At 40.7% G+C, this 18,602-nt stretch overlaps 1 protein-coding gene across 5 annotated transcripts in view; it reads left to right on the top strand.

The window, feature by feature from the left end:
- The window catches only part of spen (spen family transcriptional repressor split ends), an 88,191-nt gene extending 72,902 nt beyond the window's left edge, over positions 1-15,289 (top strand). For all 5 annotated transcript variants that reach the window (XM_076124518.1, XM_076124519.1, XM_076124521.1 and 2 more), the window contains 7 exons: positions 71-9,536; positions 10,311-10,375; positions 10,630-10,736; positions 11,469-11,808; positions 12,101-12,301; positions 13,363-13,521; positions 14,910-15,289. In XM_076124518.1, the coding sequence (XP_075980633.1) occupies positions 71-9,536; positions 10,311-10,375; positions 10,630-10,736; positions 11,469-11,808; positions 12,101-12,301; positions 13,363-13,521; positions 14,910-15,038 (10,467 nt within the window). In that variant the 3' untranslated portion in view covers positions 15,039-15,289. The remainder of the gene's footprint in view (positions 1-70; positions 9,537-10,310; positions 10,376-10,629; positions 10,737-11,468; positions 11,809-12,100; positions 12,302-13,362; positions 13,522-14,909) is intronic.
- The last annotated feature ends 3,313 nt before the right edge of the window (positions 15,290-18,602 follow it).

Here is an 18,602-nt window from a genome sequence, read left to right on the forward strand (position 1 = left end):
TTCAATTCATAATCAGTTCACTATTGACCGGTTTTTAAATCAATTTTATGACTCGATTGGTACATCTCAGGAACGGCATCGAAGCGCCGGCACGCGGCGCTCACGTTCCGGTTCGCGCGGTGGGGAAAGGCACGGCCCCCGGCGCAGGCATCGACGGCGCCGTGACGGTTCCGGCTCGCATTCGCGCGCCGGTACCCCGCTGCGCGACGAGCCGGACGCGCCGCCGGCCGAGCCGCGCCGAACCCCACGCGAACGTCCGCCGCTTCCGATGAGTCTCCCGCTGCCCAAGTTCGCCGCGCAGGTCCTGCGCACCGTGCCGCCGGCGCCCCGCCCGGCGCCCGCGCCCGCGCCCGACTCGCCGCCGCGCCCGCCGTCCGTCTCCTCCTCCAGCGGAGGCTCCGCTCCGCACTCGCCTTCGCTCGAGGAGCGCATTCGGAGTCTCGACGAGAAACTCAACGGTTCCCGCGCGCTCGCCGACGCGCCCGACCGGACTCGCTTTCGGCACAGATTGCTCGACGTGGACATCAACGAGGTGAAGCCGTCGGAGGTCGTGCGCTCCCTGCTCGCCAAGCGCTCCGTGTTCGACGAAGACTCGGAGCGGCTGGAGGGCGCCGGGCGCGCGCCCAGCCCCGGCGGCAGCCCGCGCTCGCGCGCCGCGCCGTGCGCCCCGCGCGCGCTGCGCTACCCCTTCCCCGCGCACCCGCCGCCGCCGCCCGCGCCGCGCACGCCGCCCGCGCCGCCCGCCCCGCCCGCGCCGCCGGCCCCGCCTACGCCGCCTACGCCGCCCGCGCCGCACACCCCGCTCACGCCGCACACGCCGCACACGCCGCACACCCCGGCGCCGGAAGCGACGCAGTCGTCGGTGCTCGACTTCCAAAATGATCAAAAACCTTACGAAAGGCGATCGGGAGATACGCCCTCGGATGATGTACAAAACGCTATAGCGACATTGAGCGTCGAAAAGGGGATCGAAGGGAACATAGAGAAAGGCGACCCTTCTTCTTTAAATCGAGATGATACGGTTGCTCCGAACGGTTCCGAAAAACCTTTGGAATTCTCTGATAAATCCACTGTATCCGGTACGCCGCTAAATAAAGGTGAAGTGTATAGTCCCGACGATCGACTCGCAAATAGTATATCCTATCATGCAGAAGATAACAGCGCACGTGATGTTATGGACATGTTGTTAAAACGAGTTGAAAATTACCATGAAAATCTTAAACCTGAATCAAACAGCAGATTCAAATTCGTTAAAGAGAACGTATCTAAAATAGAAATAAAACAAGACGATAGAATTGTAGTAGATGGTGAAAACAAATCAGATCCACTGTGTCAAACAGAAAACCACAAAAGTAAAGAAATAAGTGAAAATCATATCGCCAAAGAATTAATAGAATTCGAAATGCAGCAATATCACTTGAATCCCAATAACTCCATTAAAACAAATTGCTTGGAACTGGGCCAAGATATTGTTAAAAATATTGAAAAAGGTTTAAAAGATAGACATGGCCATAATTTCCATAACACAAAACTTGAAAAAGAGAACATTCAATTCGATAAAACTTTTGAAAAGCAAAAAATCGTTCTGCCTTTATCATCTGAAAAGAAACTAGCAGATAATGATAAAAGTCATGATGAGCGTCCAAAAACAGAACGTGACAAAACCAAGCACTGTAAGGATAAATCTGAAAAAGATAAAAATGAATCTGAAAAGGACAAACTAAAGGCCAAATATGATAAAAACATTGAAAAGGAAAAAAAACTAAAGGACGATCTAACATTAAATAAATTAGAGTCTGATAAGATGGACAAATCAAAATTAGAAAAAGATGGCGAAAAAAGCCATAAAGATAAAGCAGAAAAAGATCTTGAAAAAATAAGACACATAGACGAAAAATCTCTAAGACACGAACATCATAAAAGAGATAGAAGTGAGAAAGACAAAAGAAAAGATTCTGTTGATACGGATACATGTCACAAATCAAAAAAAGATAGCAATCATAAACATGATAGATCAAAAAAAGATGCTGAGTCAAAGAGAGACATTAAAAAAGACTCTGACTCGGTGAAACACCGGAAGTCATCTAGAGACGAAACATCGAGAGAACTATGTAGGAAAGATTCTACAGATTCTTCTACGTCTAGAGCATCTCATGAATCAGCCAAGTTAAAGGAATCCGACAATAACGATGTTAGAGATGATGCTAAATTGAAATTAAAACATTCTGAGTTGTTTCCAAAACAAGAAAATGATAAAGATTTATCCTGTAAAGTTGATGTTAAAGAAGAAAAAGACAACTCAGTCTATGCTAAAACCAGAAATGAGAGCACTCAAGATAATTCGAAATGTAAAGGGGACATTATGGAAAAACAAAGACATTATTCACTCGATTCACCCAGTGTTGACGCTAAACGAAAAGAACGATTGAATTCTTGTTCAAGTTTACCATCTAATATTGGACATAAGCGTAGAATGTCATCTCAAGATAGTCTAGACAGCTTTAATGAAGATGTAAAAAAATGCCGAAGTGATACTAAGATTCCTGAAAGGCGAGACTCAAAAGATTCTCGCAATGAAAGTAGACATAAAACTACCAAGTTCAGCAAGGGTCATTTCGCAAAGATAATTGAAAGTAAAACTAAAGACGATAAAAAGAATCAAGTTAAACCACCAGATGACACCTTTATTGATTTCAAAGAAATCGATCGAAACGACACTAAAGAATGTAAAAGTAATGACAGACTGAAACCACTTAAAAGGAGTCCTAAAGAAGAAGACGACAAATATAACGTGGAATCATCTTCCGACGGATTACGCAACGACCTGGATTTTCTAGCTACATTAGAACTAAGATCAAGTGAAGAAGACGAAAGACAAAGAGCTCTCAGAAAAGAAATGAAGGAAAAGAAGCGGATTCAACAGCTACAACAAATCCAGGAACTTCAGATGCAACAAGATGCTTTACAACAAGCTGATTTTATGAGTAAACCTAAAGACGATAAGAAGATAAAATGTGAAGATAAAAAGAAAGAGGCAGCTCGTGAAAAGAGAATGTCAACTGAACGCAAAAGTAGAGATGATAAAATTGATGCTAATAAACGTAAAAGTCGTAAACTCGTTCATAGTAGCGACAGCTCAGATTCAGACGAACCTAAAAAACATTCAATATTTGATATAATTGATGATGGTCCTACCTACATATCAATGTATGACAAGGTTAAAGCTCGCTCTTGTAAAAATATGCAAAAACAAGAAGAAGAAAAGCGTCAAGAAAAAATTAAAGCCAAATTTAGTCAGTTGAAACAGAGTAGAGCTAAGCGTGAGGAAAAGAAACGATCAAGTTGGGATGAAGATAGTGATTCTGACCAGGATAGAAAAAAACACATTAAATCGTCTTTGGATAACTCATCAGAGGATGATAATATAGTCATTCATACAAAAAAACGAGGAAATATGGATGAATTGGAATACGATCGTAGTAAAATAGATGATTATTACGATGGCAGTACAAATGATGAAGACCTGCGTAATAAATTATCTCGTAAGAATTCTAGAACACGTATTATGTCAGATACATCAGATGACGAAATATCAAAGAGAAGTCTAAGCAAAAGTCCAAGTTTCCTTGACAATATAAAAAAGGAGTTACTCTCTGATTCCGAAAGTACGCAAAGAATAAAAACCCAAGACATAAAAGATATCGAAAATAATGGTAAAAAAACTTCTCTGTTAAATTTATTCGGAAAAAGTGACAGTGATGACAGTAAAATAAAATTGAGTCTGGAAAATGATAACGGTTATAAACCCAGTTATATGAAGTCGTTATCTAATGACTTTTCGTCTGAGAATGAATCCATATCAAATAAGATTACTGGAGAAAATCGCAGGAAACATAAGAAAAAACAGAAAAAGCATAAATCCTCCTATTCAGACGAAGATATGAAAGTTGAGCTTAGTGATGCCAGTTTACTAGATGGAGAAATCAAACATAAAAACATCGAAAAACAACGTCGTCATAGTAACAAAAAAGATAAGAGAAAAGAAAAACTACGGGATAGCATTGATACGGATGATGCCAGAGATGACAAAAACAGATTTAAGAAAGATAAGAAGTCTACTTGTAATAGCTTTGATTCTAATAGTGAAAATATATCGAATGCAATGAAGAAAGAAGGTAAAATGGAGGATATTTTTGGGCCTTTATCTGATGAATCAGATAGAGATACGCGCGAACTTTCAGTTCATAAAACCGACTATGTTTCTCATGGCATTGATGCTGTTTTCAGTACAAATAACACAGATTTCAAAATTAAAGAAAAAGACGACATCAGACGTAGAAAGGAAAAGAAACGTAAAGAAAAGAGATATTACAAAGAAGACGACAATAGTTTAGACGTAGATGCTGTAAGTAAAGCAATAGAAGCTCGACTAATTGCCGATGCGTTGGATGATGAGGATCGTGTCGGATTAGAAAGTTTATCAGATAGCCTTAACAAGATAGACCACAATGACCTTAAATATATAGAAGCGAACATTATTAATGAAATAGCTAAACACGATAAGCTAAAAAAAGAGTGTAAAGAAAAGAGAAAGAAAAAGAAGAAAAACAGGGAAGATCGACAAAGTCGTAAAGAACATCATCATTTCTATCATCAAGACAAAGTAGAGAAATTAGACCATCCTGAAATAGAAGCTATTGAAGTGTCTTCCAAAACGTTGTTATTAGATATACCTCTGCCGAATGACGATATAACTGTGAAACATAACGATAATAGCGATGAAAACTCGTTAACTCATAGTCTTCCGAGATTAACAGACAGTCCCCCGATTGTTATACAATTAGATGAAAATACTGATTCTAAAAGCATTGATTCAGCTAATGTCAGTATTGATGACTGCAAAATGAATATAACCGAAAGTAAAGAAATCGAAATCGAAGAAATTCCTATGCCTCCTCCATACGAAATCGTTGTAACCACAGACGTAAGTGAAGTTCCTTTGCCGAAAGAGCCTTTACCAAGCAAGATGAATCACAGGGAAGATTTTCTTACTGGTTTTAATAGTGATGGAGATTCATGTGAAGACGCAGTTCGAAATATCTCGAACTCTGAAAAAGAGGTAGATAAAATCGATAAACCGTCGGATGCAGAGATATCTAAACTGGAAAAACTGAAAACAGAAGAGAAACCAAGGGCTATTATATCACAAGAAGAAACCGAGGACGCAGTGGCGGCGCTATTGGGAGAGAGTTTCGGAGGAAAAATAAATGATTTTCCTAATTATGAAGAAACAGAAACCGATTCAACGCGACAGATTGAAATCGAAAGTGCAACAATAGAAAGTGAAAATATTCCCGAAGAGGATGCTGAAGAAATGAGACAGGCTGTGCAAAACCTCAATGCTAGTGAAATGGAAATGAAACCAGACACACCAGTGTCAGACAATGATTTACTACTAATTGATACTGATACTGAAGAAAGTGAGGAAAATCCTCAGGATGCCATAGAAAAACTACCTGTAAACATCATAGCGACAAATCAAACCTTAAATGCTGTCACTGAACCAAATAAATCTGTAGATACATCTAATACTACAGTTACTCATAGTAAAACGAACTTAATGCAGACTGTTACCACCACCATAAGTGAATCTAATGTCAAGTTAAATTCTAGAGAAGAAGAAGTAGATGTAAAAGTTCAGCTAGCGAAACGTGAAAATCCGGTGCAATTAATTACGTCTACAGCTACACCTGTGATTACTTCATGGACATTAAGTAATAATAAGATGCTAGAACCGCATGTACTTAATATTCAAACTAATTCTGCAACAAGTCGAGATAAGAATGAAGTGAAACCAACGCACATCTCTGCAAATATTGTTCAATTAAAAACTCCACAACCACAGACTATAGAAGTTAATACTCCAGCGCGTCCTATATTGCCTCCATCTAGAGTAAATGCTCCATATCAAGTTATTAATCAAATGATTCGCCCGCAAGCATCAAATATGCAGCCACCAACTATAAAAATTCCAGAACCTCATATCTTATACCAAAAATCACAAGGCATAGTTATATCACCTCGCATGCCAAATGATCCAAGAATGCAGAGTCCTAAAGCTAGTCCCCAAAGTGAAGGGGTTTCTTCACCTCGTCTGACCAATGTCGCCATTTTAAGTTCATCCCCACAAAGTTTAAATACAGTTGCAATGGGATCGCCAAATGCTATGCCACAAAGGTCGCCTGGCCAAGTGACGGTTGTGCGAATGCAGCAGCCTCCATTGAGTCCTATTCAAACGATGCATGTGCCACATAGCACAAGAACTATGTTATCACCAAACAGACCCAATTCAGTGTTGGTGCAAACACAAGGCACGCCGATTCAATTCAATCGATTGCCTGTTACCCCGGTCTTAGCACCAATTTCAAAACAAATCAATGTCAACAATTTAGTGCCGCAAAGTAAAAGTGTCGGCATAACGACATCGACCATGATGCATCAACAAAAAATAATTTCAAGTGATAATAGAAAGTGTGAACAAAGAAGTGTTTCTGATAACACTACAGAAAATGCTAAGATCATTTTATCTCCCACGAGTCTCCAACACAGCACAAATGCGACAGTTATGGCTCAAAACCGATTAATATCGATGCAAAACGCGGTGCATGTTGGTAACATAAGTTCTCCTGTCCATCTGAACAATAAGGTTTTGATTAATACCGTGAGCCAATTAAACGATAAACGAGATGTTCCACCTCAAAAGACGGATCAAATGAATCACATTCCTTTTGTATCAACACCTATTATTCATGTAAACAACTCGACGACGTCTATCATACAGAGTGGTACTAAAACCGTAGCGTGTAATTTTCAGGAAACAAGTAAGATTAACCGGACTCAAGGCGCTAATGTTATTCATTCATTAAATTCTCAACGTGTAGTGGGCCAAACACCAATAAGTAACGTTATACAATTGGACGCAAATAAAGTACCATCAGCAACCAAAGGACCAACTGTGTTGTCAATGGCATCAATTAGACCACCTTCGTATGTAGCAAAATTAGAACTGTCTACTTCGCCGACTGTTGCTACTGCAAGCATTACAAATGTGTCTCCGTTATTACTAAAAACTAGTAACCAAATTGCACCTGTAAGATTAAGTGCCAAGTTTGATAAAAGTGACGTAGAACATCACGCATCTGTAGTTTTACAAAATCATACACGAGATAATGAATTAAAAGTAGACGATAAAAGTGATCTTAAGAAAGTCGTGGTCAAGGTTTGTGATATAAAAGAACAAAATGATCTGATGTCTAAATCTTCTTCAGTTATCGAAGACAGTAATAAATGTGAGACCGATTTTGAAGAACTGCTAAAAGATAATACAAATGAAATAAAAGTGACTAATGACCCTGAAAAGAAATTGGAAGTAAATGTTGGTAAAACTGTAACGCTAATTACAACCCCTAGTCAAAAGCGGGACGACGATAATTCAGTTGATTTTATAAAACCTAACACAAACTCCACAGTCGAGCTGTCAAAAACACCACCACCAATTGATACCGTTAAGGAAGAAAAGGATAATAAAAGTAACAATAATCAGCAATGCGATGTCTTGAAAACACCACCTACTTCTGAAAATAACAGCACAAAAACGAATTCCAGGATAGAGGGCAATAGCAATGTTCTTATCAGTGATGGTACAAGTCTCTCAAATACTGAGGTCAAAAATACATTATCTGATAACGATACAACAATGAAGATAGAAAAAATGGATAAAAGTGAAAATAATTTTCTTGCTTTATTGCCAAATATGTCTGAACAAAGTAATAATCAGTTAAAAAACGATGAAAATGATTCTTGGAGCGGTAAAGACATAAATATTGAGTCTGTTATTAAGAAAGTTGATTCCTTATGTAACGATAATGTGGACATAAGTAATGAAGAGGAAGTAAAGAAAAAAGAAGTAATTACAACTTTGAAGCCGGAATCCAAGTTAGATGAAAATACTAACGATACACCACACATAAAATCAACTGCAGGTAATGTTCAAACAAATAATGTCATTGATAACGATATTGGTGAAGAATCTGTGACCGAGAAAGTAATACCTACTGTTACTGCTAAAAGAGGTGGTCGAAACGTCAGAGGTAAAAGAATGGATAAAAATATAGACAGGGTACAAACTCGTCAAATTTCTAAACCATCTCGAGGCTCTGCCCCTACTAAACGAGGCAGGGGAAGAGCCAAGGTAGATAAAAAGATCAAAAGCTTAGTCAATAGTAATTCGACTACTATGCCAGGTGATGTGTATGATTTCCATGAAGATTCTGGTGACGAGACTACCACATCGCCTAACAAATCAGAGGCACGACCAAGGTTAATTTTAACTATCAAGAGCCCTTTATCAGGACACACTAACATGATTGCGACTTCGACACTCAGTATAGCTCAAAAAGATCAGCTTAAGTCTATAGATAAAAGTAAAGAGGAGAAGCAAGAAGAATTTATTTCGCCGTCTCAGAACACCCGTAAATCTCGTAGACTTCAAGAAAAAGACGTTCAGCGAAGTACGGTCGACGACGTAATAGAGGATGTAATAAAAGGTTCAGCCAAAACCGGAAAGGAGACTAATAAAAAGCGACCGACAAGGCAGACCATTAGCAAGGGAGGCCAAGAAAAGATTTCAGGTGGCGATACTCGCAAATCTCCGCGGGGAGTGAAGCGAACGAGAGAACAGAGCCTGTCGGACGCTTCGGTCGACAGCGGCGACGAGAGGAGCGGTAGAGAGATCGCCAGGGACGTCAAAGCGCCGCGGTTGGAAGAGTCGAGCGGGACCGCCGAACCGGAATCGCCGGCCGCACCGCGCGTCGCTCCTTCTCCTCAGGCGCCGACACCTACGCCCACTCCGATAACCAAACCTCCCAAAAAGATGATCTCCGAGATCAGCGCTAAATTAGCTTGCGCTTTCGAAGCCGCGGTCGCCGCCGGTTCGGTCGAGCGCGTGCCTCTCAACGCTTGTCGACCGACGGCCGAGCCGCCCGCGCACTCCCCCGCCGCCGCGGGCGTCGGGGCCGGCGTCGGGCCGGGCGGCGGCGAGGCGGGCTCCGGGCGGCGCCTGGGCGAGCCGGGCCCCGGCGCGCTGGCGCCCGGCGCGCACGGGCCCGGCGGCGCCACGGAGGCGGCGGACGCGCGCGTGCAGTCGCCCGCGCTGCCGCACCGCCCGCCCTCGGCGCCGTCCACGCCGTCCATGCACCGGCCCGCCGACCGCGCCACGCCCGTGCTGCAGCGCGTGCGCGCGCGCTCGCCCGCCGCCGCCGCCGCCGCCGCCGCGGCGCTGGACGACGGCGCGCGCGCCGGGCCTGAGGCGGCGCTGGCGGCGGGCGCGGCGGCGGCGGCGCGGCCCTTCCGCGGGTACGCGGCCACGGCCAGCCTGCCGCGCGGCGCGCACCACCCGCCGCACCCGCCGCCCGACCACCACCACCTGGTCAAGCAGGTCGCCGTCGTCGGCCCGCAACCGCATCATCATCATCCCGGTGAGTGCCACTCTATTCTTCTTATCGTAAAATTAGAATACGCGGTCGATGATTCTATTGTATACGAGCTGACCGGGCGTGGCTCCTCTCTAATGTAATTTACTCCTTTCGAATTTTTGACGATTGTTCTCATCGATGACCGTAGCTAGCTACCATAGTCTGTACGCGTTAACTAGGTGGATATTGATACATTTGGCACCCGTCGACAGTTTGATACGGAACGCACAGGCTATGGTATACCTAGAAGTTTAGATTGACTCCTAATCGGGTTGCATTCTCAAAGATAAAAGAGAAAAGACACGAAATTCGTGTATAAAAAATAAACTCGGGCCCGGAGCGAATAAAAATGTTTTTTAACAAAAAAAGTAATAATTCAATGGATTAGTAAAATGTCCTTTAAATAAGGTACCTGCTTCAAATATGGCCAGCCGAAAAAATATGTCCACATTCCCTTATTCCAAACCTCAACAGCATGTTACACTTTAACCGACACTAGGCTAGCAGGGCGCTGGGTGGTTGGCAGCAACGCCGTTCGAATACATCTACATGCGACACTAGCGACAATTAATGGTGTCGTTACCATACACATTTCGTGTTTGGAATAATGGTATGCGGCCATATTTTGCGGCTGGCTATATTTGATCCAGGTACCTTAGTTACATTTTCTATTTAAAAGAAGGTAAAGGTCACAACGTACCTATAGAATATACTGAATATATTTTGGTATGCTTATATTTGTGTCGCAATGAAAATCATGTTATTTTTTTGTTACAGGAGCTGCTTCAAGAGTCACGATTGCAAGTGTACCATCGATCAGTCCCCAGGGTCAAATGGGAATGGTAATTATTTTACACTTGTTTTTCGACAGTTACTTTTTGCAAACAAAGTACATATCTTTACTTCTGTTCATGCCAACCGGAACAGTCGGCCGATTTAGTTAGAAGCCCTCCGCCTGCACATCAACAAACTTCTCCTGTTACTTCGGTATATCTAAATGTAATACCATTTTATACTTGTACTGAAAACACATAATAAAACCTGGCGTGTATGTATGTATAAACATTATGCATTTATTTGAACTATCTGCTTACAGGGCGATGGAATGTATCCTCACTTCTCGCATCAACATTATCAAATGTATCAACAACATTTCCGCGCTACTCAACATGAGAGTCGAGCTACGCCTTCACCATATACTAGGTACAGTATTTGAATTATAGAACTAAACATTTGTAGGCACATTATAACAAGAACACTTAAAGCCTATTTTTTACTATTTTTTATTCTGGATGGACGGGCTTTTTGAATAGAACTAATATCCCAATTTTTAATATGAACCCCTTAACCCTTAATAAAAACATAAAGATAAATCGTTCCTCTCCCCGGCATTTTTCCGTTCATATCGCTGTCACGATCGCCGCCTCTCGGCCCACGGCGGAGTTTCGTCGCAACGCGTTCGCGTCGTCGACGAACTGCGCCGATTCGGTACCGTTCGAGCCTAAAGCATAGTTTACACGGAGCCAACACTGGCTGCCAATAAGACTGGCAGCCAGTGCTGGCTTGGTATTGGCCCTGTGTAAACAGTTTTTCAAGCCAAGCCAGCGCTAGCTGCCAACGCTGGCGAGAATAGAGCGACTGTCTATTTTTCTAGCCAGTGACCTCCGCCCGCATACCCTTCGACCCCCGCGCCAGCGTTGGGGACACGTGTAGACGAGTCTCACCAGTCACTGGCGAACCTTTTCTGGCCAGCCTTTGCCGCGTATTCATAATTTTTTCCAAACGTGTGCACACCCGAAGAAAAAATCCGTGAATGATCGGCCGCGTCTAAACAACAAGGGCCAGGCCGACGCCGGCTCGTCTGTAGACTGGCGCCCAGCATCACTGGCTTCGTGTAAACTCTGCTTAACGATCCGGTTCGCGCTCCACTCGCAGGTCGCTGGAAGCGGAAGGATCGGAGGCGCCGACTCCCCCGCTCGAGCTGCGCCGGCCGCCGCCGTCGGCGCGGGTGCCTCCGCGGCCCACGCACTCGCCCGCGCCCGAGCTCGCCTACCGCGCCGCCGAGCCCGAGCCGCTCGACGCGTTCCGGCGCGGCGCCGACTGCGTGGTGCGGCGCGCGCCGCCCGCCTACGCGCTGGGCTCGCCGCCGCCCGCGCACCACGGCTCGCGCCTGGCGGGCGCGCTGCCGCCCGGCGCCGCGCCCGGCCCGCCCGCCGGCCCGCCGCACGCCTCGCAGGTGCCGCGCGAGGCCGACTCGCTGCAGATGCTGCTCCGGGTGAGCCACACTGTTCGCTCCGCTCCTAGGGATCCTTCCTTTTGTTTCGACTCGAAGGAAAACCGATAAATGGAATCGTCTATCATTCAAAAAATTATCAATCGGGTGACCGATGAGAGCGTTTCGACGACGATCGTCTACCCGTTTCTACCTGGCGACTCCGCAGTTCTGCTAGAGTAAAAGTGTGTGATGTATTCGAACGAGAAAATTTTAAAAGAGCTTTCTCTTTTAAATTTCTCTCGTTCTTTTAATTCTTCCGATTCTAATATTATTATGTCGATTTCGATAACAGCGTTATCCGGTGATGTGGCAAGGATTGCTGGCGCTGAAAAACGACTCTGCGGCGGTGCAGATGCATTTCGTGGGTGGCAACCCCGGAGTAGCAGGCGACACGTTGTCGCGTCACGCCGACGGCAGCACACCTCTATTGCGAATTGCGCAGCGTATGCGCCTCGAGCCGATGCAGCTCGACCAAGTGCACCGCAAGATGAAGGTAAATTGATGAACGGCGCAATACGGTGGCCCGTGCCGTCTGTTCACTCCTGTTAGACTGGACCTGAATAACAAAGCGGTGATTAGTTGTCATCTCATTCGCAATCGAACGACAATGTTCGGTAGCAGGCATTTGATTTGCGGTAGAATTTTCAAATCAAATCAATTCCTAATGCTTAACATAGTATATAGGTACATTACAGGTTGTTGTATGAATGAGTAGTTAAACTAAGTTTACCCACTATTGGCGGCATGCCTTAGTGGGTAAACATTAAAATATCTCTATTTCAAAAAATAAAGATATTTTATTTCATTCAGCAGATAACATTAGTATATGTAGAATATAAATTATGTAATAATAAATAATAATAAATTTAACCCATTACTGTCCCACTGCTGGGCAAGGGTCACCTCCCATAATGAGGGAGGGGTTAGGTCTTGAGTCCACCACGCTGGCCGGGTTGGGAACTTTGCATGCCCTCAATAAACTATTAATAATAATTATGTAATACACCAAAAAAAACAGACTATATAGTCAAATTTCAAATGCACAGTAGTGTGTGTAATGTTTAATTTATTGATTTAATGTACTTGATAAGCATTATTGTTAAAACATATTAGCGTTCTATATTCTATAGTCCTCCTATACATAAACTGTAAGTGTGCCAAATTTCATACTTCTGCGTCTGCACGTTTTTCGTAAAAAAGGGGTCCTTAGTTTTGGATTCACGTAATATTATATAGATATTAAAAAATAAATAAGATTCGAATAGAAATCAAACACAAGCTAAGTACATATTTTCGAAAATTGGAATTGCCTATTACACGCATGCGGATTCGACTAATAATAAACAGGGCAAAAATGAGTTAATATTTTTAAACTGCTTTAAATATTGCAAATACCTATTTATATTTACTGAAAACAGCTAAACTGTTGATACGGACCCTATGCCCGACACCAGTAACGGACTTGATTCTATAGAGGATGAAAATCAAAAGTGTATTATTTTAACCAAAATGTTGACTTTATAGTATATTGTATTATAATAAAATATTTTGCAGATGGAAAACGAGCACTGTATGCTTCTCGCGTTACCATGCGGCCGCGACCACATGGACGTGCTGCAGCAGTCTAACAACTTGACCGCTGGATTTATAACCTACTTGCAGCGGAAGCAGGCTGCTGGTATCGTGAACATCGCACCTCCCGGACATCAACAGGCATGTGGATTTCATTAGCTTTAGATAAAAACTTTAATAAGGCATACTTAAAACGGCAATGGGGATTGTTCACTTTTTTTAAAATGCTGTAATTCGAAAACCATTTCGAAGAATAGTGCTCCTAAACATTATGTATTAATTTTTAATTAAAAATATTATTAATACATTGATATTTTTGCAAAAATATGTTTGACCTTGCTTGCCCTTCAAATGACGTCATTACAGGACTTTTAGGTTTGTGCCTTTGCCTAACAAATTCCGAAAAAGAAATCTGCTAAATATTAATTGTCAAGTTTATGTCAAAATCATAAACAAAAATATAACCTATACAGTTGATAATCCGACATCGTTGCGATTTTAATGTTGTATTGCATACAGTTTATGGATTTTACTTCGTTTACTCATCAACTTTTATAGATAAGTGGAATATGGAATGCAGGAAGCGTTTAGTGCACAAAAATATTGTACCTGCGTGAGAAGATTTAAGAAAGAAGTGGTGTCGCAAAGCTGATGTTGTTTTAGCTATTAATAGAGGTTTTAATGGTATAGATTCAATATTAAGCTCTCGTGGCATGAGAGTTTTAGGCCCCCAAGTGTTTATACAAGTTGTAAACAACCACATTCTGAAGTTTTACAAACTAAGGTTATAGTAAGCTTGAGATTGAGAGTATAGCACTTATTTAATTTACAAGGAAAATAAAATAAAAAGCTTTAGATAGTGTACGTGGTTTTATTCCTTTCTGTTACTTTCAATTAATTTAAAATTTGGATTTTTGCTTCGTTTATTTCGTCAACACTAAGGTGACTTCTAGTCGAGATTTATTCAAATATCATAACAGTATCTTCATTAGGCAGGTTTCGAGGGTCCGCTTGAACAAAAGTACCACTCATTTTGTTGAAACGTTTATAAATAACAATAATAATTACGATTACAGTAAGTTGTAGATCAGTTTATAAACATAAACAGAAATATGACAGATCATGATGACAGTCGACACTTGACACATAGAAAATCTTTTCTTGGAGTTCTGCTTTTAAGGCAATGGCACAAGGCATTATGCCACTGATGACGTCGCATAAAATAAATATGAAATAAATTTTGAATAATTTCTAAAAAATAACTATTGTTCCTATAATTAAAATATTCAAATTAGTTTCTTAAAATACTCTATATTTTCAAAAAATAAAATAAAAACCTATGTAAAAAAGAAATGAACAATCCCCATTATCGTTTTACCCGATCACAGGAGCGAATAGTTACATTTTTCAGTATCTTTTGATTTTATAACTTTGTGATAAATTAAAAATATTATAGGTACCTATACATAATTCATTTATCTATAATAAATAAAGGTGTAAATATATTATTCTTGTTTTTTTCTTTTTAGGCAATGTTCACAGTCCACATCTTCCCATCGTGTGACTTCGCCAACGAAAACTTAAACCGCATCGCACCCGACCTCATGCATCGTGTCGCAGATATTGCTCACTTATTGATTGTTATCGCTACTGTGTGAGGTATGCTGTGCATCAATGTGTTGACTTCATCTCTCAAGACAATTATGTACAGCACATGGGTGTGGATGCTTATACCTACTATGACTAAAGGAGAATGTTCTAAATATGAACCTAATCAGTTACTGGATTGGACATCGTATTCCCTGACTTGTAGTTTAAATAATATTTAATTACAAATAATCTTCGATGTAAAGACGACTCGATCTTTTTAAGAAAACAATGTAAATAAAAGCCAGGTTGTGAAAATTTTTATCTTCATTTTTAACTTAGCAATATATCGACCTGGTAGAAATTACGAAATTACTTTTGTGATCCTTTAAAGATGAAAAAATGTTCTTAGGAATTGAGATGTAATAATACCTCTGAAAAAGTGAACTCTCGTTGTGGATATGTAAAACGTCAGTTTATTTATTGTTATCGCGTTGAGCAGTGTCGTGTTTAATGGCGGCACGAGTACGCGTCTGTAAAAAGTCTCACCTAGTTAAATAAGCAGCCGTCACTTAATTAAGTGCTAGATGTAAGTCATAGCTTATTTGTAAAATACTTTTGTTATGGTCGACTGGGTTCGACGATATTCGGAGTTTAAATTTTTAAAAAATAATAATAGATGGCAAAGTCAGTTGATAAAAAAATATATTTAATTTTGGGTTCCGATTAGATGAGTGGCAATCTATCGAGCATTTTTTATTGTTAGTGTAAATTGTTATTTTGTTTTAAGCGAAACTAGGTCTAAAGTAATTTAAATTTTGTAAATATCGAATCTATCCGTACTAAAAAGTTCGATTTCGCTTAGGTCATTACGGTAGGTAATGGAAAACTCATGAATACTGGGTCGAATGATTACTGTTTATGTGTATAAATCAATCATAGCTAAGTAATTAAGTAAAATAAGGGAAAATACACGTGGAAAATAAACTGTGATTCTGACTTTTAAATATAGACTGTAGGTAGCCCTATTTTATGGAGCATAGAGAGAAGTGTGCTTAGCGGCAGCACACTTGTGGCGCATACGGCCTCGCCTTTAGCGAAAATCGGAATAATGTTGAATTTGGTCTTATGCCTAATCTGTAACTGTATCTAAACGTGAAATCGTTACTATTTAACCTCTCGTATGCTTTGACGTAAATCTGCGCAACCCCATTCAACTGCTTAAGCGTAGATCTGCGTCAAGATTATATAGGTCATTATTTTCGCAAATATAAATTATATTACAACACATTAACGTCTATTATTGATTGTTTTCGATAATAACGTAAAATAATCTACCACAGACAAGATTCACTACTTCAAAATAAACCGCGATATGGCCCAACGGCCGTTTTCAAATTTCAATATCGTTGGTGAAACACAGTTTAACGTGTAAGTGCGAAAAACGTGAAATTTAATTGTGTTTGTTTACGAAAGGTAAGAAAATGTTACATTTTATAAATATTTGTGTATTTTACTACCTGCATCACGTAAAATTTCCTGAAGATTTTATTTGTTTATTGATATAAATGATAAATAAAATTTGAATGTTCATTCAGTTCAGTAAGTAAGGTAAAGTCAATAGAGTTTTTACGCGTATATAAATTGGTTTTCAATAAGATACTTTACTAATTTTGAAGAAAATATTATTCTTTTCTTATTTTCATACATTTTTTTTTCATAATAAATACATAAGAATAGTCAAAACCGTATTTTTTCATGAAGTGGCACAGCGCTACACGCACACATGCACAAGAAGTCCACCATTTTTATTGTATAAATACACCGTTTGTTGACCGGCCGTTACGAATATACAGAGTGATTCTAAAATAATATCTATATTGTTTTTATTTTTTCATATTTATACGATACTTGTTTTGAACGCTAAACAGGTAAGGTATTTTGTTAACTGAACCACGACTTTGTCATGATTTGCTGCTGCAGCTTTTATGATCTCCTCAATAGCGAACAGCTCAGACACCAAATTTTGTGTAGGCGTTCAATTTAGGTAGCTAAACCAGATTTCTGCCGTGATATTGCCCTGCATCCAGGATTGTCTCCTCACGGGGCAACTCTTCAACGGCGAACAGCTCAGATACCAAATTTTGTGTAGGCGTTAAATTTAGGTAGCTTAGCCAGATTTCTGCCGTGATGTTGCCCTGCATCCAGGATTGTCTCCTCAAGGGGCAACTCTTCAACGGCGAACAGCTCAGACACCAAATTTTGTGTAGGCGTTCAATTTAGGTAGCTTAGCCAGATTTCTGCCGTGACGTTGCCCTGCATCCAGGATTGTCTCCTCAAGGGGCAACTCTTCAACGGCGAACAGCTCAGACACCAAATTTTGTGTAGGCGTTCAATTTAGGTAGCTTAGCCAGATTTCTGCCGTGATGTTGCCCTGCATCCAGGATTGTCTCCTCAAGGGGCAACTCTTCAACGGCGAACAGCTGAGACACTAAATTTTGTGTAGGCGTTCAATTTAGGTAGCTTAGCCAGATTTCTGCCGTGACGTTGCCCTGCATCCAGGATTGTCTCCTCAAGGGGCAACTCTTCAACGGCGAACAGCTCAGACACCAAATTTTGTGTAAATTTTTTAAAAATATTTGTCTTTCTTTCTGGGTCCTTCATTACAAATGCAAAATAGAAGCATATTTTTTTATGTATTTACATATAAAGGTAACATGTGTTGTCTGAAATATGAACACTCTGTATAGCTGCGCAGATCTGCGTCTAAGCATACGGACGTACTATTGCTATCCGCAGATCTACGTCAAAGCAGATAGGTGGCTACTATGAAACGCCATCTTGGATTAGATCTGCGTCAAAGCAGACGAGAACTCTGTACTATTCACGCACACATACACAAAAAAGGAATAAAATTCCGGAAATATTTTACCGATTTACCAAAATATTTTCAATGAAAGCAATGGAAGTGTAGTATTCAGTAGGAAAGAGAATTTTTCAAGCTTGCCACACATGTCTTTTAGTAAAGAATAGACTAGAAAACAAGGGTAAAAAAAAAAAAACAAAAAGGTTATAGAATCACGGACATTTCTCAGTTTATTTACAAAATATCGTATTTTTATATGGTTTAGGCAGGAAATTGCGTATTTTATGAAGATTCCAATATATATTTGTATGTTTGAAAGCATCAACAAGTCCTAAAATCGAATAGTTTTTATAAAAATTGAAGTTGAAAGTTCAATCTAGAGAACTGCAAAATGGTGAAATTGTGAATCTTATTTGTAACTTTTCAAATTGATATTTACAAATTATTTATTGTAAAAAATTGTGACTGTTTTATTTAGTAAGTTGTTTAGGTATTTGACTGTGTGGAAAAACATATAAAACTGCAATTGGTTTACGAATTTTATTGAAAATCTGTCTTTTTTTAGGTACAGGCGTCTTTTTGCTTGAATATCTATATTCATAGGCCTGGTGAATATAAATAAAACATATTTTATCAGTATAAATTAGCTCATAATATACATTAGTTATCTAGTTTATAGAAATACCAGTTAGTTTGGTATGCGCCTAATATATTTTCCGAGATTTTCAACTATTTCTAACGTACGTCGCGCGAACACGTTAACCTGCGC

This window comes from Anticarsia gemmatalis, chromosome 16 (genome assembly GCF_050436995.1).
Source record: "Anticarsia gemmatalis isolate Benzon Research Colony breed Stoneville strain chromosome 16, ilAntGemm2 primary, whole genome shotgun sequence".
In the NCBI taxonomy this organism is placed as follows: Eukaryota; Metazoa; Arthropoda; class Insecta; order Lepidoptera; family Erebidae; genus Anticarsia; species Anticarsia gemmatalis.